This window comes from Xenopus laevis, chromosome 2L (genome assembly GCF_017654675.1).
Source record: "Xenopus laevis strain J_2021 chromosome 2L, Xenopus_laevis_v10.1, whole genome shotgun sequence".
In the NCBI taxonomy this organism is placed as follows: Eukaryota; Metazoa; Chordata; class Amphibia; order Anura; family Pipidae; genus Xenopus; species Xenopus laevis.
Genome location: NC_054373.1, coordinates 20,993,223 through 21,016,576, shown reverse-complemented (window position 1 = coordinate 21,016,576; position 23,354 = coordinate 20,993,223). Strand labels below are relative to the sequence as shown.

Below are 23,354 nucleotides of genomic sequence, written 5' to 3'. Positions count from 1 at the left end.
CAAATTATAAAATGATATGTATCCGGCTGTCTTTGTTTAGGAGATAGTTTTATATTGACAGACTTGGCGTATAATAGAAATAATGCTGTTCTTTCTGTAGGCACAAGGGTGGAGAGGAGAGTTTCCCTGGGTCCTTGGCATCTCAGGGGCCCATGGATGGAAAATGTTTATTTATGTTTACTAGAAGGTTAAGCATTGCTGAGCTCTGTTCATTCTCTAAGATTGGGATCCCAGACTTCTTAAAATAAATGTCTCCTTGAGTTCTAGCAGTGGCCCCTGATCTTGCTTTGTACAGAGAACCTGCATTCTCTATATTCTTGTGAGTGGGAGCTGCCATTCAGCTTGCTGCCCATAGCCTTTGTCAACCAACAACAATAGGGCTTCACGGGGTCGTGTGATTTTTGTTTTGCAGTAATCAAAGAGCCAATTGACAACTGAACCCAAAGTCACTTAGCAGCTGGGTTTTCAGAACATTTAACTTTTTGTTCTGCAGCTTCTCGGCTTGGAATTTTAACATTTCGTGTGTGTGATCTAGATCGGGATATTCTGTGAGCATTTGCAGTTGGTTTTCCAGTTATTTAGCTTTTTATTCAGCAGCTCTCCAGTTTGCAGTTTTTGCAATCTTGTTGCTAGGGTTCAGATTACCCTAGCAACTATGCATTGATTTAAACGAGAGACTGGAAAATGAAAAGGAGAGCCCTGAATAGAGTGCTGAGTAATGAAAAGTAGTAATAATAATAATACATTTGTACCCTTACAAAGCATTTGGAAGCTTGAGAAGAAGGCAAACAAAAAAACTATATAAAAAAGAGTGCTAATTGAAAAGTTGAAAAGTTGCTTACATTTGCCCATTCTACAATATGCTAAAAGTTAACTTAAAGGTGACAACCCCCCCCCCCCCCATAAGTCAGACTAGAGTAAGACAGAACTGTAATGGAAGTATGTATGTACATTTTTATTTGTATAGATCTCCTTGAGGGCAAAGCACTGTACAGCAGAACAATAAATTAGTAGGAGAAACAGGGGATCGTTATAATAATAATAATAATAATAAGTAAAAATAAGTATAATAATACAATACACATAAATACAAGCCGAACCCCCGAATCCTTCATGAAGGATTCGGCCGAATACCGAACCGGAATCCTAATTTGCATATGCAAATTAGGGATGGGAAGGGAAAAACATTTTTTACTTCCTTGTTTTGTGACAAAAAGTTACACTATTTCCCTCTCCGCCCCTAATTTGCATAGGCAAATTAGGATTTGGTTTGGCCGGACAGAAGCATTCGGCTGAATCCTGGATTTGGTGCATCCCTAATACAAAGTATAGTTACAATACATATTTAGTGCTTATTGTCAAGCACACAAAAGGTTGGAGATCCTTGCCCCAAAGATCTTACAGTCTAAAATGGAAGTAAATACAAAATGAAAAAAGACCTATTGCAAGATGACAGTTGATTACTAGCTGTACTATACTAAAAGTGTATAGTCGTTCTTGACTGAACTATATTATTGGCCCCCAGAGGAGTCGTTGATCACGTTGAAGCAACAATATACAGAATGTATCCATGGATTTCTGGGATTTTTGACTGGCTGGATTTTCCACCTGGTCCCATCAGTATAACCATAGGAGAGACCATTATTTTGTGTACAGCTCTGTGATCTCCATTCAGTGACTCCCAGTGGCCTCAAAGCAGGGGCTTATTTTTGAACTCCAGGCTTGGAGGCAAGTTTTGGTTGCCTAAAAACTAGGTGTACTGCCAAACAAAGACTCCTGTAGGTTGCTAGTCCATATAGGGGCTACCAAATAACCAATGACAGCACATATTTGGCACCCCCAGGAACTCGTTTTAATGCTTGTGTTGCTCCCCATTTACATTTGAATGTGACTCGTAGAAATACAATGTTGGGTATCCCTGTGCAAGCCATGTTTTCCTATTTAGCTATGGTTCTACCTGAGAAGTCCTTGGCAAGCCAAAATGCCCTGTGGCCGTCATCTTAAAGAACACGAACAACCCCCAAGGATTAAGGACAAGGCAACCCCCTTTTGTAACTTTTATTTCCCATCCGTTAGACCCTTATCCTCTTCCTAATTGCTACGTTTTTTTTTCTCTACAAATAGTGCTTACTTTAGCTTAGATCCCTGCAGTATGGGACTTCACCCCAGATATAACTGCGGCTGCCGTATTTCCTTTTAGCGATGTAAAAAAAAGATGGCTGCCAAGCTCAATCCGCACATGCGCTAATATCCCCCTGCCGCTTACTGTAGATGTTGCAACTGAAGTAAAGTGAAGAGGACTTGCTGTGCCTCCACCATTCTGCGCATGTGTTATTCCTGGGTACTAAATTATGCACAGAATCTTGGTCTTGGTCAGCGAGTGAGAGCAAGGAATTATGGGATCTTATTTTTCTACTTCTTGGTGATATTTGGAGATGCATGTTATTGTTACAGGAAAACCTCTACATATTCTGAGTGCATCTCAAGCTTGTATAGGTAGGCTAATCTTTTAGGGCACAATCTTTTCAGGGGTTGCCTTGTCCTTTAAGCCTAGTATACAGGAATGGGAAGGCAGCTATATTTGAATAGCAATTCCTATGTTACATTGGGGTGTGTCAATATCACCTACACAACCTATGACAACATTAGTGTAACAACCCAGCTGGAGCAGTAGGCATAACTGGAATGTCTTTATTAACATTAATGTATGTGTTGCATGGGCTCTTATACATTTTGTTCCTCTCCACAGATAATAGAGTGAATTCCCAGGGAGGAAAAAGCTTTGTGGGAGCCATGCTGGAAGGATCTTCATGACAGACTCCCCAGTGAAAGATTACAGATCAATCCCGTATCCTGTTTGTACCGACTCCCACCGTTTCCATTGCTCATGCTCCAGGAATGTTCAGTCTAATGGCGAACTGCTGTAACTGGCTAAAGCGCTGGCGGGAACCAGTTAGGTAAGTTTCCCCATTGGGACTGATGAGTATTTCATGTGTGAAGGGATTTGCCTGGGGCCCTCGGAACTAGGGGGGCCTCCTCTAATCTGTCTCTAGCCATTGTCACTTATTAATGAATGTAATAATTACAGGGGTTGTTAACTTTTAGTTCGATGTAGAGAGTGATATTCTGAGATAATTTGCAATTGGTTTTCATTTATTTTATTTGTGTTTTTTTGAGTTATTTAACTTTATTCAGCAGCTCTCCAGTTTGTAATTTCAGCAATCTGGTTGCTAGGGTCCAAATCACCCTAGCAACCATGCATTGATTTGAATAAGAGACTGGAATAGGAGAGGGCCTGAATAGAAAGATGATAAATAGTGATGGGCGAATTTCTCCTGTTTTGCTTTGCCGGAAAAGTTGGGAATATCCAGTGAAATTCACGAAACGGCGACAAATTTGCAAAACTCTAAAATTGGTGCAGAAGGTAGTCAATGGGCATCCGAATAGTGTTGACGCGCAACGATTTTGACGCAAGCAACTTTTCACACATCAAAAAAAATTTTGATGCCGATTTTGACACACATTTTCGTGGGAGTTTCGTGAATTTTTTCGGCGGCGGCAAAACGTGGAAATTCGTTGCGAATTTGCTCCTGACGAAAAAAGTAGCAATAGCAACACATTTGTAGCCTTAAAGAGCATTTGTGTTTTAGATGGGGTCAGTGAAACACCCCCACCCCAGTTGAAAGCTGGAAAGAGTCATAAGAAAAAGGCAAATTCAAAAACTATAAAAAAAGAAAATGAAGGCCAATGGAAAAGTTGCTTAGAATTGGCCATTTTATAAAGTTAATTTAGAGGTGAACCACCCCTTTAACACTGCATTAACTGTTGCACAAAGTCCTTTCCTTTGAAAAAACATTGAAAAGCTGAGATTCTGGTACAACCAGCCTTTTTCAGGCAGCACAGAAAACACCTAGAGGCACATTTATTAAACTTACTATTTCATTTTATTAAAAAACTTCCATAAATTCAAAATTCGACCAATCAAAATTTATTTAAAAAAAAAAATCTCGGATGAATTAAATCAACCCGAAAACTCAAATCAAATTTGAATCATATTCAATTTGAGTTGCTTCTCCGAAAAAAACCCTTGAAATCGAGTTCTTAAAGGGCCAGAGTATGATTAATCTTGAAAATCAAATTAGATTTTTTTTAAAAACTCTAATTGAATTTGAATAACTTCCCTAGTTGAATTTGACATCTTTGACCATGACAAAATTCAAAAATTACAATTTGAATTTTCAATTTGACCCCTGATAAATCTGCCCCCCTAGTGTGGCATTAGCCTAATATATTTTGCTGATGGAATTAAGAGTACTAAGGTATGGGACCTGAAGTTTTCCAGATAAGGGATCATCTTGTAATATGGATCTCCATACTTTAAGTCTTCTAAAATATAGTTTAAACATTAAATAAAGCCAATAGGCTGGTTTTGCTTCCAATAAGGATTAATTATATCTTTGTTTGGATCAAGTACAAGCTACTGTTTTATTATTACAGAGAAAAAATTTGAATTATTTTATTAAAATTGAGTCAATGGGAGGCGGCCTTCACGTAATTTGGAGCTTTCTGGATAACAGATTTGTGGATAACGGATCCCATACCTGTATACTTAATATGTTGTCAGGTGTGGATTTTAGTGTATAGTATATGGCACAAACTCAGGACACAGATTTAAAGCTACTCAGGTTGATTGATGGAGAATGTAAGAGATCAGGATTTCCCTACTCATTTAGATAGAAACACTGCCATTCTCTGTCCCCGCCCAGTTCAGCACCCTTTCACCCCTTTGTTATGGAGCAAACAGCAGCAATGTAGGTAACATAAAAATTGCTTACACCTGGGGTACTTTTGGGATATTCATGGGGTACTGAGAGCATGACTGAAAGGCTAGTGATGCAGCTTGGTTATTGCCCAGTAACCAAAGCAGCATGAAAGGGGAAGTTAACCTTTACTAGTTAACCATTAATATAAACTTATAATATGTTATAGAAGGACCTGTTCTAAGCACTTTTTTTTAACTACTCTTCATTTTTTTAATGCATATTTATTATTAGCCTTCCTGTTCTACCTCTTTCTAGCCTGCAGTTGAAAGTTCTATTTGATTGGCCAAAATGATACTGTATGTCTGTGCAATCTATACAGTAGTATGACCATAGTGAGAGTGTTAGTTTTCCACTATCCGCTTATGTTTAAACCTCTTTTAATCTGTATGATCCATCTATTCGTTATTAGAGATCTGTTAGAGGTCACTGCAGTGCTGTGGAGAAATATGTTGGGCTTAGGGCTGTGCTATGTAGACTTGTATGTCTCAAATTATCCTGTAGGATATTTACATTTAATTCCTACCCAAATATTAATTTACTCACTGTCTATACATGTCAATAAGTGGTTAATTACCATATATGCTACAGTTCTTAACATTATACCAGTGGTTGTAAATTGTACGATGATGTTCATAGCATGGCACTTGCATACTTCCCAACTGTCCTGCTTTTCGTGGGACAGTGCCAATTTTGACAGCTGAACCTGCAGTCCCGGATTGTTACTGAAATGTCTTTGATCTGCTGCACTGAACAGCCAGAAAAAGATGCAAAGTTTCTTACTTAATTGACTTTTGGCAGAGTGCCCAGAATAGATACTTAGATACATTTGTAACAATTTAAGATAAGCTGTCTCTTGGGGAAACTGGTATCTTAAAGGGCAATTCACCTTCATTAGCAAAACTGTAATAACGTATAAAAACCACAGAAATGTGTTCAAACTTTCATAACCTGCCAAATTTTGTAAAATGGACATGAATATTAGGGGGTGCTGTCACAAAACGGCATGGTTAAAAAAAGTCAAATCTTTTGTCCCCCTTTCTTTTTCAAAATGGTGGGAGGTATGCACTTGACTATGCACAGAAAACACATGTAATGCACATACAGTAAGCTGTGTCATCCCACTGTATTTTAAGGTAGCGTAACTAATTCTAGTGGGCTAAAGTTTCATCTTCCTACATCATCAAGGGCCACATTGTAACAATGATGTCATACACATCTATAGAAGGGCTACATCTGGCCCGCGGGCCTTCAGTCAGCCCTGTCATCTGTCATAAGATAAAGTGAATAACCAAAGTTTATCATCTTCTCCCCATTACTAAAAAAAATGTTTATGTAAATTAGCAAAAGGCGGCCTTGCAGGGATTGTTCAGTATAAAAAATAAAAACTGTATAAATAGGCTGTGCAAAATAAAACGTATTTCTAATATAGTTAGTTAGCCACAAATGTAATGTATAAAGGCTGGAGTGACTGGATGTCTAACATAATAGCCAGAACACTACTTCCTGCTTTTCATCTCTTTTGCTTTCCACTAATTGATTACAGACTAAAGGGTCATTTACTGTTTTCTTTTGAATCTAAGCTGAATGCTGAGGATCAATTGCAAACTCACTGAACAGTTATGTCCCATGTGGCCACCCTTAAAGTCGCTGACTAACTCAGAGTTATAGAGCTGAAAAGCAGGAAGTCGTTTTCTGCCTATTATGTTACACATCCAGTCACTCCAGCCTTTATACATTACATTTTTGGCTAACTAACTATATTAGAAATTGTTTTATTTTGTACAGCCTATCTATTTACCCAGTTTTTATTTCTACACGGAACTGTTCCTTTAAGCAACCTAAGGAAACCTGCTGACAACTGATTAGAAAGATCTCAAATTGACCCCATGTAGCAGCTCTAATGAACAAGTGGTGAGATCTAAGTTTATTTATTTGTAATTTAACAAATGACTAGCAACAGTTGCCCTTTAAGTTAGGATGGTACTTCGAAGGTCGGGAGTAAGATATAATTTCTGAAGAAATATTTGCAATGGAATGTGCGATGCTTTACTTGTACAAACACAGCTGACAGGTTCCTAGAGACTTGTGAACATAATCCAGACCATCTCCTGGCTCCCGATCTTTTTGTGGCTGGCCCTGGCTCTGCATGGTCTGGAGATGCAAAACCTTCATGGGTTGGGTGTATAGGCTCTATATTACAATCAATGCTTGTGATTGGTACAGATTTATTTCATATGCAATTTTCTGATATATAATACACATTGCATTATTTGTATTTTCCTTACAGTTATTCGGTTATGATCTTTTTACAATAGACTGTGTTGTTCACCTTTTAAATTAACGTTTAGTATGATCTAGAGAGTGATATTCTGAGACAATTTGCAATTGGTTTTCATTTTTTATTATTTGTGCTTTTTGAGTTATTTAGCTTTTTATTCAGAAGCTCACCAGTTTGCAGTTTCAGCTATCTGGTTGCTAGGGTCCAAATTAACCACAGCAACCATGCATTGATTTAAATAAGAGACTGGCATATGAATAGGAGAGGCCTGAATAGAAAGATGAGTAATACAAGGTAGCAATAACAATAAATGTGTAACCTTACAGAGCATTTTTTATTATGGGGTCAGTGACCTCTATTTGAAAGCTGGAAAGAGTCAGAAGAAGAAGAAGAAGGCAAATAATTGAAGAACTAAAAAAATAGTGAAGACCAGTTGAAAGGTTTCTTAGAATTGGGCATTCTATAACATAATAAAAGTTAACTTAATGGTGAACCATTCCTTAAAGTCATTGTACAATACTGCAGCTGGAAGGCTAGCGCTTAATAATACCTCAGCTGTAAAATGTACGCTCTTCTGTCCAGGTTTTTGCGTTATTTAGCTTTTCATTCAGTAGCTCTCCGGTTTCCAGTATGAGGAATCTGGTTGCCAGGGAACAAATTATCCTAGCAACCATGCACTGATTTGAATATGAATAGGAGAGGGCCTGAATAGAAAGATAAGTAATAAAAAGTAGAAATAACAAATACATCTGTAAACTTACAGAGCATTTGTTTTTTAGATGGGGTCAGTGACCCCTATTTGAAAAAGAAAGAAGTCAAGAAAGAGTCAGAAGAAGACAAATAATTAAGAAACTATAATAAAGAACAATTGCTTAGTTGCTTAGAATCGGCCATTCTATAACATACTAAAAGTTAACGTAAAGGTGAACCACCACATTTAATAGGATGATGTATAAGCAAACCTAGGAAGATTATGGCTACTCTGGTTTATAGTGTGGGTCATAGTCTAGGCTAAATCTAAATTTGCAAAGTTTTTACAATTTAAGGGAAAAAAATATCTAGTGTTTATCCCGTGTAAATGGAACTAATTAAAGTCTTTTATATTTACAGAAAAGTGACGTTGGTTATGGTGGGACTTGATAACGCTGGAAAAACTGCAACTGTGAAGGGAATCCAAGGAGGTAATTTTTAGCTTGAAACTTAAATGAATAAATGCAGTTATGTATTAATACCATATTATACACACAGGATACATTTATATTTATGAATTAGGGATTCGGCCAGAATTTGGCCTTTTTCAGCAGGATTCGGCCGAATCCTTCTGCTTTTCTTTTGCAGTCTATGGGGAATGCCTCTGGCAAAGCAACAAGCATGGCAGCTCCCACTCATAAATGTGAAATTGGAATCGATAGGGCAGAGATTGTACAATAGTGATGTATCTACTAAATTAAGAAGTGAATGCATAATTTGCATATCATTTTATGTTTTTGCTGCTCAAAAAGGTTTCGGCCATTGTACTCGATGCACTAATTTGTTGTTTGTGGAACAGAGTCTCCAGAAGACGTGGCTCCAACTGTTGGATTTTCAAAGGCCGACATTAAACAGGGGAGATTTGACATCACAATGTTTGATCTCGGCGGTGGAAAGAGAATTCGAGGAATCTGGAAAAACTATTATGCAGAATCCTATGGGGTCGTGTTTGTTATTGATTCCAGCGACATGGAGCGGATGGAGGAAACAAAGGAAACCATAGCGGAGGTTCTGAGGCATCCCAGGATCTCAGGGAAACCTGTGCTGGTGTAAGTAAAAACACTAGTTCCTAATGCTATTGCTTCTAATGCATTAAAGGGGTGCTTCACCTTTAAGGCAACGTTTAATAAGTTATTGAATGGTCAATTCTAAGTAGGGAAGCACTGAATCCGGGATTCGGCCAGGATTCAACCTTTTTCAGCAGGATTCGGACGAATCCTTGTGTCTGGCCTTTGTAGATCTTTGCTAGATTTCACCCACATGGTACACTGTAATGCCATGTGAGCATTGCTTGAAACTACTAGCTGTAGCATTTGAGCCATAATGACCAGGTGATTCAGGCGATCACTATAGAACTGAATTGAGGTGCAATTTGGAACGATGTGGAGAAATTAAACGACTCGAAAAACACTGACTTAACCCATGTGTCTGCACCCTAAGAGGCTCATTTGCACAAAAGCCTTGGGCTGCCCCTGTTGCACAGTGTCAGATGACTGCAGCAAGTTGAGGACAGTGAGTGGGTGGGTGGGATACTAGTTCATGGTGAATCTGGTACTTATGTAATTTGGATAATAGCTGTACTCCGACTGCCTGTGAAAACTGATCTTATTGCTGAATTTTGCAGTGGAGAAATTTCACCAGTCAATAAGATGTGTACCAGTGCAAACTTAATATGCAAAAAGTGGTTGTACTCCCATTTTAACATATTGCTGGTGTTGTGGCTAGTGATGGGTGAATTTGTCCTGTTTCGCTTTGCCACGAAATTCTCAACTTTTGATGCACATTAAAGTCAATGGGCGTCCATTTTATTGTCGCCGGCGTCAAAACCCTTTGACGGCGGCAAATTCTGCCTGGCTTCTAAATTTGCCCATCACTAGTTGTGCCAAATTTTCAGTTTTTGGGGAAAACACCAAATCACAGTGCTGCAAAATATGCTGGCGCTATATAAATAAATGTTAATAATAATCTTAAGGTTCACCCTTCAGTAAATATGCCCTCATGTTGGGATCAGGAAGGCGTTTATTTTGCCCCCTTATGGCTAAGTTGGGTAATGCTCTCTTTCTGTGTATTTTTCTGTAACTTATAAAATATTTAATTGTTTAATTTAGCCATTTATTGACATATTTTGTATGTATATTTTTATTTGTATAGCGCTCCTTGAGGGCAACACCCAAGGGGTTGGTGAGCAACATGTTGCTTATGAATCACTATTTGGGGATCACTGAACTAGATGGAAGTTATGAGTCACGAGTTGGGGATCATTGAACTCGATGGAAGTTATGAGTCATTAGTTGGGGATCACTGAACTAGTTGGATGCAAGAAACCTTATTGTGGCAGTAGTTAGAGATGGGACTCATCTGTTCATGTTGGTGTGTAGACTGGTTATGTAAATGATCATCTAACTGCTGTTCCCAAATCACACCACAGCAGGGTTTTTATCTTATAATTACAATAAAAAAAGTTCAACCAAACTCCTATCACCTATTTTTGCCTTATTTATTAATAAAAATAACTAATCGGATCGGGGAAAAAACATAAAATCAAGCAAAAACCTAAATCATACGATTTTTTTTTTCCCGAGACACTCTATCAATTTTTTTTTTTTTACCCAAAAACCCTGAATTTTTCCTTGACAGGTCTGAGATGTCTGATTTTCGTATTAAGGCTTTTTGCCGCATCGGGGTTTAATAAATTTAGAAAAATCCACAAAAATTTCATCTTTTTGCCCCAAAAAGCCAGACCAGATAAATTGAGTTTTGTAAATATCCTCCTTACTATTAGATACATATATTATTTAATGGCAGGACTTTATTTATATAAACAAAGGTTTCAATTTGGCTTGTTTGATGTGACACATTTTACAGAGACCTGTGTAGTTCAGGGTTATAGTTTCTGTTCGGTTACCGGCTGCTCCATGTTTTCAATACTAGGAACTGTGCCTTGTTATTCGCCAATAGACAAATCCAATTATTCACACACGTTTATTGACCATAATAAATATAGCATAACAGAGTAACATATATACAACCAGTGCCTTCTCATATGTGTCACAGTATTGTCACAGGGTAGCAAGAAAACTACAGAAATGTCCAGACTTCTTTACAAATTCTTTACAGTTTCTACAATGAAAATTTTTACTGAAACGTCCAACTGCAATCATATGCTGATGATTTAAACTTTTTTTCCCCTTTAAACAAGGGTAAGTAATTACCAGGGTATAGCTGGCTGCTCAGAGTGCAAGGGTGTCCTAGAGATAAAGCTAATATTCCATTATCTAGCTAGGCCCAGCAATGGGTGATAGGCCTACCCTACTGCTTGAAGGTATGACTTCTGCCTGGCTATGACTATAGGGGGCATACCAAGCATTTTCTTCTACTTCACAGTGCTTAAAGGACCAGTAACATCATTTTTTTTTTAAAATGATTTCGTATATAACAGAAAAAAAGTACCAAGACATATTTTAATTTTAAAATCGCAAAGTCTTTATTAAAAAATAACTTACCGAAACTCCGCTTGCGCTCCTCTTCATAAAAGGCGACAGGGCAACGATTCATCGTGCAGCGCTCTATTTCTACTCCCTGCCTAGATAGCTAGGGAGGAGAAATCGAGCGACTGACACCTTTTCTGAAGAAGAGCGCAAGCAGAGTTTCTGAAAGTTATTTTTTAATAAAGACTTTGCGATTTTAAAGTTAAATATGTCTTGGTGTTTTTTTTTTTTACGTTCTATACAAACGCATTTTTTTAAAAACATTTTGACGTTACTGGTCCTTTTAAAGGAATCGTTCAGTATAAAAATAAAAACTGGGTAAATCTGCTGTGCAAAATAAAAAAGTTCTTATATAGTTAGTTAGCCAAAAATGTAATGTATAAAGGCTGGCCTGGATTTATAACATAATAGCCAGAAAACTACTTCCTGCTTTTCAGCTCTCTTGGTTTCCACTGATTAGTTACCAGACAGTAACCAATCAGTGACTTGAGGGGGGCACATGGGTCATAACTGTTGCTTTTGAATTTGAGTTGAATGCTGAGAATCCATTTTAAACTCACTGAACAGTTATATCCCATGTGGCCCCCTTAAAGTCACTGACTAACTCAGCGTAGTAGTGTTCTTTTCTGTTATGTTTGACATCCAGTCACTCCAGCCTTTATACATTAAATTTTTGCCTAACTAACTATATTAGAAACATTTTTTATTGTGATCTATTTACCCAGTTTTTATTTTACACTGAACTGCACCTTTAACTGCTACTTCATCTTCATTTTCATATAAGTCCAAAATACATTTATTTTGCCTTGACTATGGACAACTCCTCCATAACAGCCATAACAGCGCTGACGCACGAAGCACCCTTTTCATTCCCACAAATATTCATCTAGTATATGGGATTGAGATGTGAGCAATATCTTGCATAAATTATTTGTCTAGAAAGAATAACATATTTGAGGTAAGCTGTAAGGCAACTCCCGCTCTTGAATAACTTTTTTTTAAATGCAAACCATGCACAGAAGAGTTTTGACGTGCCCCTAATAAGCTGTTTGCCCAAACTTTACAGTCAAAAAGGAAATCCTAATTAAGCCCAAGGGTGCACGTAGTTTTTTTCTTATGGGAACTGAAGACTAAGACCTATAAACATGTAGCATCCGGAGCCTCTTCAATGTTCATTTGCTGAACATTCCTCTTAGTATTCTTAGTAATTTAGTTTACAAAATATCCGTTTAGTAACCACCCTAGAGATCTGAAGAATACTGTTTTATTTCAGGAATTCTTAGACGGAGGCATCTTGCAGGCTTGAAAACCAAAAACAATAACTGGATTCAGTTTGGCTGTTTTGCTACTAGAAAAGTTCTTTTGCATGGGATCTTCATTCACAACCATTTATCTTTATCCCCTCAACCCTCAATAATGTCATTAGTGGTAAAGTCTGTTCTATCCTGTGTTTTAGCAAAAGTATAAACATTTATGTGGACGAGAGTTGTGATTGCAGTCATAAATGCCGGTGTGCCGTGGGCCTAAGAGCTGGAAACAGAGGTTTCTAGACTTTTTCTGCTTATCCTCCCATCTAAGGGCAAATTCACTAACCTCCGGAAATTTGCCAGCGACGGCTTCGCTAACATCGCCACATTTTGCCAGGACAACGCTAATTCACTAAAATGCGAAGCTACGTCCAGGGCGCCGAACGATGGCGAAGTTTCACTAGCGTAGGAGTAAGAGAGGAATAAGGTATTCTTTCAAAATATCTAACTGGCCTTTAATCTGGGTGCCCCTAAGCAAAGGCTCTGTACTCCGGGAGGGGGGCAGCCTCACAGTTTGGAAACCGCTGTCATTAAAGGTTTGGTTTAGCAATGCTTAGAAAGGCTTTATTTAGTCAGTCTTTTTTTAGAGTTTATTTCTCAAGCAATGGGAAAGCTTGCCAAGCAAATGTCCACCTTCGTGATATTTCCCAGTGGGGGAAAAAAGACAACTCCCAGCCAGCATGTCTGCTGAACCACTCCAGGGCAGCTTCCTTTTAACAAATCCACTTCTGTACACCTATTTACAGCAAGGGAAGCAACAGCAACAAAGTACCCTGCACGGGTTTTTCCTCTTGTATTTCGCCGCCAGTTTGAACTTTTCTGCTGTCTGCTGAACATAGTTTTCCGTGTTTTGTGTGGCCACTTCAATGTTATTTATCATTCCCCCTTGTTCTTCCACCAAAAGAAAAATCTGGAGGAAAATGTCTTTCAAATCGTTCATTTGATTTTCTAAACTGACCAGCTCCTTGTGCCTCTGCTCGATCTCTGTCAACTGCGTCCTAGTGATTTTGACTTCAGTGAGCAAGTTCTCGTTGAATACGTCCCATTTTCCTTGCTCCACCATTTTATTCACCTCCTCCTCAGAGACCTCTTTCCCAGCTACCTCTAACTGCCTTATGATGAAGGTTTTACATTTGGACTGCTTAGAGGCAATTGTTTCGTTGTACCGGAGCATGATGCTCTGGAACTTTCCGAACAAAGCCGAGTGCTGACCCTTGAGTATCCGGGTAACTCCTGATGTTGGGCCGTGTTCCACTTCAAATTTTTTAGCAACCTGGGATAAAGAATCCAGTCGTCTTTTAATGTTGTCTGCTTGGACTCTGATAACCTTGGTAATATTGTCCTCCCTCTTCATAACGCTGAATCTTCGCATGCTCGATACTAGGACCTTTTGCTCCTGCCCAAACTTGGTCACAGAATTGGAAAGTTCATTGATCTCATTTTTCAGTTTCTGGATTTCATGTAAATAACTGTCAACGACTGGCTCCCTTTCAAAAATCACAGCTTGCTGCTGCAGCTCATCTGGTTCCTTTTGGTCCACTGAAGAGGATTCAGTCTCCTTGCACAACTCCAGCTCTTTGGCTTTCTGCAGGAACTCCTCAAGGCGATCCCTCATTTTGTACTTTACGGAACAGGAAAGAACAGAGAATATGTTCTACAAATGCCTAGAGAACGAATAAAAGACAAATAAACAAGTTGCACATACATACATACATACATACATACATACATACATATAATAATTATAAATAATAGAGGGGATATCCGACTCTGGGCCCTCTGCTGTTGTGAACATGAGTGGAGGGCTGAAAGCGTGGGTTTGGAACCTGTTATCCAGAGTTCTCGGTGCCTGGGGCTTTCCAGATAAGGGATCTTTCTGTAATTTGGATCTTCATACCTTAAGTCTACTAGAAAATCATGTCAACCTGAAATAAACCCAATAGGCTGGTTTCACTTCCAATAAGGATTAATAATATTTTAGTTTGGATCAAGTACAAGATACTGTTTTATTATTACAGAGAAAAGGGCAATCATTTTTAGAAATTTGGATTATTTGGATAAAATTGAGTCTATGGGAGATGACCTTTCAGTAATTTGGAGCTTTCTGGATAACTGGTCCCATACATGAACCTGAAATATAAGGAGGAGTTCAGTAAAAAAAAAAAATCAAAATGGCTCCCAAGGCACTGGTGTGCCGATCTATTAGCGACTCACCAGATTCATCAATAAAAATAATACAAAACTCCTATTAACCATATTCTCTTCACTTCTGTCCTTAAAATATAAAAATAAAAACTGAGTAAATAGGCTGTGCAAAATGAAAAAGGTTTCTAATATAGTTATTTAGCCAAAAATGTAATGTTTCTAATATAGTTAATAGCCAGAGTACTACTTCCTGCTTTGCAGCTCTCTTGCTTTCCACTGATTATTTACCAGGCAGTAACCAATCAGAGACTTGAGGGGGGCACATGGGTCATAACTGTTGCTTTTGAATCTGAGCTGAATGCTGAGGATCAATTGCAAACTCACTGAACAGTTATGTCCCATGTGGCCCCCCTTAAAGTCGCTGACTAACTCAGAGTTAGAGAGCTGAAAAGCAGGAAGTCGTGTTTTGGCTATTAACTATATTAGAAACATTTTTTATTTTGCACAGCCTATTTATCCAGTTTTTATTTTTACACTGAACTGTTCCTTTAAATGGGTATGAGTTATGCTTTCACAAAGTCTGCAGTGCTAATGTGCATTTCATTCTAAGGGTAGAAGCGTTTACAATATTCTCCTCCGTTGAGTGTTACTGATATTGTAACAGTAGTAAGCTGGCCATGTGCCCAAATTTGGGAGGTTAGTTTGGACTGTGCTGCCTAGGCACGTGTGAAAGGTAAAATTACTTTTGGTTGGCTGCTGTTCCATTCCTTTGGATGGTTGTCCCAAATGCAATGATATATATAATATATACACGTGTGTGTGGCCCCTCATATGGTATCCGTCAGCTCAACCCACAAACTGGCCCATGTGTTGCCACCTTTAGCTCAAGCTGTCTGTGGTTGGTAGAGGTGCACAATACTTCCATTCAAAACTTGTGGAAGGAATGTGCTGTGCATAAAAAGGCTTTATTCTTCAACTTATTGTCTTCATATTGGTATGCAAGGAAGGCGACACCCTAGCCCAGGGGTGCTCAAAAGAATGATTGTGATCAACCAGGTTTTAGTTGTTGTTTAGGAGATTTCAATAGAGCATTGTCTATAGACAATTCAGTTAGGTCACCGTCCTGGAGAAACTGGAGGCGGCGTTCATTTAAATATACACATAAACATGCACAGAAGAGTATTCTATATCGGACTTGACCTGGATGGGAGAGCATCACTAAAGTAAAACCCAGATTGGTAAAGTCTGGTTGCTCTTGCATAAAAGCCCCCATACAAGGGCCGATAAAAGCTGCCGACAGACCAAGCCTGCAGCTTATCGGCCCGAGTGTAGAGCTCTGAGAAGGGCTTTCCCGATCGATATCTGGCCAAAAGTCTGCCAGATGCTGATTGGGCAGGTTAGAAAATCTTGTCGGATCACGGGCACTTCTTTTTGTTGATGTGGTCTCGTGATCCGAAGGCTCGTTTAGCCTCCATTCTGATCTGATTGTTGGGCCCTAGGGCCCACAATCGGATCAGCCTGATATCGCCCACTTCAATGTGGGCATATCGGGGAGAGATCCGCTCGTTTGGTGACATCGCCAAACAAGTGGATCTCCCTGTGTATGGCCACCTTAAGGCTAGGGCTGGACAGGGCAGAAATCAGCCTGCCGAAATCCACAGGCTTATTTCTGGCCCTAGCCTAAACCAAGTGGTGTCTAAATTATATAATATTCATAAATGTATCAAGATTATCCTAAAAAGTGATAAGCATGCAAAACATTTGGGTTGGGTTTTTTTTTGCTATGGGCTAGTAGCAGTTTTCTAACTGGTTAAAAATATCACTTGTTATCAGTTTCTTGGAAAAACCTTAACCAAAGTGCATTTGAAGGGCATGTGAATATAGACTTCTACTGCTGCACAAGGATATTTGGATACTTTATTGCACCTACTGTTGACTGAAGTATTAAAGTACAGTGTAACTGTGCATGGAGAGAACATTTTTGAATGAGTGCTCCTTTTAGATGTACTTTAGCATTTTTAAGGTTGGAACAAGGGTCCAGGTTAGAAGGTGGCCTCTTAAATCAGAAATTAGTTTGTTTTGTGACATCACTGTGATACTTTACATAGAGTGGCCATTGCTGAGAAAATGCTGTGTGTGCCAGAACCTTAGAATTTTCTATATATGCACCCAAGGAATAACCCTACGGTTGAAGCTTTAAAGGACCAGTAACACCTTTTAGAGAACCCAGACAAAGTCAAAGTACTTACATTAATAACACCCAATTTGCAGCTGCATCCTGCTTTCTAGTAAGGGAAATGGAAAAAATTGAAACCGCAGCTTTCTCATGGAGTCCAAGGGGCCACGCCATCTTGTAGCACTAGAAAAGCATCTTCACCCCTGCCTGCGCGCCGCCGTGAGCCTCTTCCTGTTCTTCGGGTTCCATCTTCCTGTTTTGTGACGTCACTTCCGGAAGTGACGTCACATAGCAACCATTAGTTACCTGTAAGCGTCTTCTTGGCTGTCAAAGTCTAAGTGTTCTCCTTATGTTTCCTCAGCGTTCCTCTCTCGCTCAGCTTTTCCTCCACATACCACAGCTTTCCCCCCCTCCGTTCCTGTCTCCCAGCAGTGCCCTTCATATACAGCAGCCTGCCCCCATCTCCGTTATGTCTCCCTCAGTCTTTTCTTCCGCATGCTGCAGCCTTCCCCCACCTCTGTTCCTTTCTCCCAGCAGTGCCCTTCACATACAGCAGCCTGCCCCCACCTCCGTTACTGTCTCCCTCAGTCGTTTCTTCCGCATGCTGCAGCCTTCCCCGTTCCTGTCTCCCAGCAGTGCCCTTCACATACAGCAGCCTTCCCCCACCTCTGTATCCGTCTCTCTCAGCCTCCCCCCACCTCCTATCTCTCTCAACTTTCTTCCCGCATACTTTGGCGATCCTTAAATGCAGCCATTCCATCAGCTGTGCCTCTCCCCCGCGATCATCTGAAGCAGCCCTTACACGTGTGTGCCTCTCCCCCAGCCGTTGCGTGATCCACTGAAGCAGCCCTTCAATTGCCTGGTTCATGACGCGACTTCCGGAAGTCCTGTGAGGAGAGCTGTCGGGTGCGCGCTGATCGCCTTTTCGCCTTTTTTCAAAATGCATTGAAGAGCATGGAGGCGACATTTTTTGGTCAATTTTATGCTAAATCTGAGGTAAATACACAACATGCAGTGGGACATAAGTATTATTTGGAGGGTGTAGTTTGTATTTTTTGAATAAAAAAAAATGGTGTTACTGGTCCTTTAAGGATGCCATTCAGGTGCCTCTAATACATGTCATGGGACCACAGGTGATTGTCTCTTAAGCTGGCCATAGACCCAAAGATCCGATCGTACAAATAAACGCACGATCGGACTTTCCCATCTCCTGACCCTCCACTAACCATTCAAATCAAAGTCTTAATTTCGATCACGATTCGTACGATCGGATTGTTGCGTCTATGGCCAGCTTTAGATGCACAAAATATATGCTGTGCAGTGGCAATTCTAGGACAGCTGCAGGGCCAGGTAACTGTTTTGTTATGGTTTACATTTCAATGCTCCCCACTTAAAACAAAGCTTAATCTAAATAACAGAAACTAATAGCCCCTTAGAGTGTCTGTGATAGTAGGTTTGAACCGGGTACATAGATTTATAGTAAGAACTTTTAACAGGTACCACAAAAATACAATTATGGTTTTGCAGTTACAGCTATAATATAAGATAAGGGATCCTATACCTGTACCTGAGCATGGATGAAGTTTCCCATGATAGAGGGGGGTTATTTACTAATCCTCAAATTTATCTGGCGGGCTTTTTATGGCAAAAACTCACATTTTTCAAGGAAAAAAAACCCGCATATTTTTTGATATTTATTATACCATGATACTGCAAAAAGCCCGAATCCGCCATCTCAGACCTGTCGAGGTCCTGTATAAATCAATAGGAGAGGCACCAATCTCAAATTTTAAGTTATCATGGTTTGTGCTGGGTTTAGACCGAAAATCTGAAAAATTCATGTTTTTTGGGTAAAGACCCCAAAAAATTCAGAGTTTTGGGGAAAAAAATCCGAAAACATTTCAGGTTTTTGCTAGTTTATCGGGTTTTTCCCCCCGATTTATATTAATTTGAGGTTTTTAATTAAATAAGGTAAAATCGTGCATTGGAGTTTGGTTGTTGGTTTTTAATGAAAAAAAAATAGATACATTTGGAGTTTAGTAAATAACCCACTTAGTACAGAACCTCTACACTAAGGGGCAAATTTACTTATGGTTGACTATCGAGGGTTAATTAACCCTCGATATTCGACTGCCGAATCGAAATCCTTCGACTATCGAAGTCGAAGGATTTAGCACTATTCCTACGATCGAAGGAATAATCGTTCGATCTAACGATTAAATCCTTTGAATCAAATGCTTCGTAGGATTTTAATCCATCGATCAAAGGATTTTTCTTTGATCAGAAAATTGTTAGGAAGCCTATGGGGACCTTCCCCATAGGCTAACATTGGCCTCGGTAGGTTTTAGGTGGCGAACTAGGGGGTCGAAGTATTTTTTAAAGAGACAGTACTTCGACTATCGAATGGTCGAATAGTCGAACGATTTTTAGTTCGAATCGAAGTAGCCCATTCGATGGTCGAAGTTTCGAAGTTTTTTTCCTCTATTCCTTCACTCGAGCTAAGTAAATGGGCCCCCATGTGGTTTATTTACTGAACTATCTAATTTTTTAATTACTCACGGTGTAGGACTGAGTGTATACACGTTCTATAGTAGAAGGTGTATACACTCTGTCCTATACAGTGAGTAGTTAAATGATAGAAGAAGCAAAACAAAGTGTACAAAGAAAAAAATTAAGTTTGCTTGAGGGTCCCTGTATATAATCCAGTCTGTGGACCCCATTATTGAGTGGCAGTTTCCACATATCTATGTTTAGAGCTAAAGGGTGCTATACAGATATTTGCCAGAAAAGTGGGTGCTAAATTCAAACTACGAAGGTCTGAAAACTTCTGCCTTTTTACTGTGATTAAACCAGAACGGAAACATTGTTACAGTGAAATGCAGGTTAACAGGGAACCAGACTGGATGTACCTGAAGAGAACACAAACAATGTTTTTGGTGGTTGGGAGGAAACCTACTTGGAACATGCAAAATCGGGTTCAAGGCAGCAATGGAACCCACATGCTTATTAGTCCTAGAAAAAGGGTGTGTTACTGTGACTATAAACACTTCTAAGTATGAATTTGATAGCCGTCAAGAACTTTACCGTAAATGTCTTGCCAAGGTTTTTTTCCAGTGCTCTAACTCCATTGCCTAATCAGGGGGGTTGCTGGGATTTGTAGTTCAAGCCATGCTCTTTCCCTTTATTTTCTATAGAACAATATTTTTGTAGGAAATAATGCAATAATTGTATATAATATTGGACACGTACACTTTGCACAGAGCTAGCTTACAAGAAATGGTAATAAAACACACCTGTCTGTGCCAAGCCTCTAATTTAAACCAAACTAAAACTATTTCAATTGGCTGGCACCAGCAACTGAGATTGTAACGATAGCAACATGTGCAAGTCGGTTAATACATTGGTCATTTCCTATCAAATATTCTGTATGTCGGAGGCTCTATAAATTAGGTACAATTTACCTTGCCAGCGTCTGTCTTGTAGTCTTTGGACTAATGTGGTGGCGTCTGTCCATACAGGGTTGCTGGTGCAGTTGGTACAGAATGGGATATATTATTATATGGCAGTTGCAGTTTAGCTGCCCCCTTTGCAGTCCTCCCTTCATTGCTCCTTATTCGGATCCGACAGAAAGCAGAATGCTCTGAGAGCACACGTTTCAACCTTATGTAAACTGAAAGGAATCTGGTTCTGCCTGTTATAAGGCAATGCCTTTTGCTTGGAGGCGGATCTACCTTATGTAAATTACCAATCAAAGAATGAGACAGAAACTTAAAGCTACAGTAACACACACACACAATGCAAGTTTCTCTTGTTTCAAGCTTATTATTCTTGGCTACAAAAGTATAGTTTTTATTATAGTTACCAAACACAATATCAGACTTGAAGACTCTTTTTTTTTTTTTTTTTTTTTTTTATAATGCTCAAGGGTTAGTTATGAACTATACCTCCCAGGCTGCATTGGGAGGCTGTAATCTAACCATTTACTATACCACTGAGTTCATATTGAAATTTAGAATTTTAATGCATTTCCACTTTAAAGTGTATGGTTTTGTTGACTTATTTTTCTGCTCCTTTTTATAGCCTATGTCTGTAAACTGGACAGGTGCAACAAATTTGGATTCTATGTCGTCCCTATATTTTAAGTGTATAATTTAAGAATTTTTTAAAGGGATAGTACTGATTAATAAGACTTCTTAAAAAATGTTATATAGGGGTTCCTGTTGAGAAAAACAAGTTTCTACTCACACAAATTAACAAAAGTAGTCAATAGGTAAGGCCACACATTTAAATATATATATATATTTTAAGGCTGAAAATCAGGCACATGATTAAAGGGCTTGTTCGCCTTTGAATTAACTTTTAGTATGATGCAGAGAGCGATATTCTGAGACAATTTGCAATTGGTTTTTATTATTTGTGGTTTTTGAGTTATTTAGCTTTTTATTCAGCAGCTCTCCAGTTTGCCATTTCAGCAATCTGGTTGCTAGGGTCCAAATTTCCCTAGCAACCATGCATCAATTTGAATAAGAGACTGGAATAGGAGAGGGACAGAATAGAAAGATGAGTTCTAAAAAGTAGCAATAACGATAAATTTGTAGCCTTACAGAGCATTTGTTTTTAGACCCCCAGTGACCCCCATATTGAAAGCTGGAAAGAGCCATAAGAAGTAGGCAAATAATGTCCCAGCATCACCCACATTAAAGACAAAATAAAGGTACTTTGCTGGGCCAGTGTTCTACGCAGGGTAATGTGAAATTGTATTAAAGTACTATTGAATGTATATTAAAGTAATGCGTGTATGTAGAAGCAAAATAGACTATGGCAATATGTTACCATTGATAAAAGATGTAAGTAACCTTAGTCTGAGCTCTGCAGTTTTATTATTAAGTAAAGTTTCCATATTAATATACGATTGCAGTTCATATTTTGCCATTACCGTTTCGTGACCTCGCTGTCTCGTGGCTTGGAGCCTTGGCCTTCACTGTCGGGTTCCAGGAATGGGCCGCATGGAACAGAGAGTACATGAACGTGACTTCAGTTTAGTGATTTACACTGCCCACAAGCCCCCACCATATTAAAATAAAAAAGGGCTTCTATATAGAAGTGTGCGAATACTAAATAAATGCCGTATTTATGATGCATTTTCCAATCTGCATAGAAGCACTCTGTCCATTTGTCCTTACAATTCATTTATTGAAGCTGAGCTTTGGCTACACACATTCTCCAACTGTATAACTACATAGGGTTAAAGTGGAGATATTTAGGGGCAAATTCTATAAGCAGCGAAAATGCGCTAGCAAAGGCTTCGCCGCATTTCGCTAGGCGAAGTTTTGCCAGGGCGCCGCTAATTCACTAAAATCCGAAGTTGCGCTCAGGGAGGCGAACGGTTGCGAAGTTGTCAAGCAAAGCGAAGTTACGCTTGCGATGCCTAATTTGCATACGGCGCCAAGTTAAAGTACAATGGACAGATATGTAGCAGCAAATACATTACACTACACAAGGCTGAGAAAGCTTCATAAAATAATATAGAGTTGTTATTTGGCCCTACACATGTGCCCACTGTATAGTTTATGTGCCATATGTTAGGAAATGTAGGGGGGAAGGAGGGTACCCTCAAAAAAATTTACGATCTTTTTCAGCCTATCGCCCTTAAAAAAGGAAAAGACACCAGCGTTTTTTGGGACTTAGAAAAAATTTCAACTTTTTTTGAAGCAATCCTTATCTACTCTATTGCACTTCGCCTGGTCTGAGGTGGCGAAGGCAAGTCTGGCGCAAGAGGTAACGTTCAGAAAAATGTGCAAGTTAGTGAATTAGCGTAGTTACGTCGTCCCTTCGCCTGGCGTAAGGGTGCGAAGTAGCGCTAGAGTAGGTCCACTTCGCTAGCGAATTTATACCAGCGCCCGTTAGTAAATCAGCGAAGTAACGAAATGACGTCACGCTGGCTAATTTGCGCTAGCGTTAGGCACTTCACGTCACGTTTTAGTGAATTTGCCCCTTAGTGTATTTCTGATGGCCCTTATTTTACACACGCTTCTAAATGTGCCCTCAGTCTTGCTTGGAGTTACATGACAGTAGGTGGGGAATTTGGGGGGGGGGGGGACAAGACATTCTGGTCCCTTACCAGTGAGAACCAGTGGTTCTGGTCCGTTATATCTCTCTCCTCACTGGGCCGTGCTGCATCAGGCATATGATCTGTTATCCGGTGACCCCTTATCCAGAAAGCTCTGAATTATGTAAAGGCCAACAGCCATAGACTCCATATTATCCACATTTTTAAAACGGATTTCCTTTTTCTTTGTAATAATGAAGTGCCTTGTACTTGTGCCAAACTAAGATACACTTAGAGGCCATTTATCAACTTCGAAATTCATGTGAGTTTTTAAAAAA

General features: G+C 39.3%; 2 protein-coding genes across 8 annotated transcripts in view; one reads left to right on the top strand and one right to left on the bottom strand.

The window, feature by feature from the left end:
- The window catches only part of arl13b.L (ADP ribosylation factor like GTPase 13B L homeolog), a 44,196-nt gene that overhangs the window by 674 nt on the left and 20,168 nt on the right, over window positions 1-23,354 (top strand). For 6 of the 7 annotated variants that reach the window (XM_018245978.2, XM_018245977.2, XM_018245976.2 and 3 more), the window contains exons 2-4: window positions 2,750-2,957; window positions 8,212-8,282; window positions 8,651-8,900. In XM_018245978.2, the coding sequence (XP_018101467.1) occupies window positions 2,899-2,957; window positions 8,212-8,282; window positions 8,651-8,900 (380 nt within the window). In that variant the 5' untranslated portion in view covers window positions 2,750-2,898. Of the gene's footprint in view, window positions 1-2,749; window positions 2,958-8,211; window positions 8,283-8,439; window positions 8,510-8,650; window positions 8,901-23,354 lie in introns of all 7 variants that reach the window. The other variant, XM_041581596.1, reaches the window with a different exon arrangement.
- On the bottom strand, window positions 10,825-20,601 carry stx19.L (syntaxin 19 L homeolog; the record flags this gene model as incomplete). Its single annotated transcript, NM_001094589.1, is given in 4 exon segments — window positions 10,825-12,173; window positions 12,201-13,053; window positions 13,054-14,310; window positions 20,429-20,601. A coding segment is annotated over 1 exon segment (879 nt).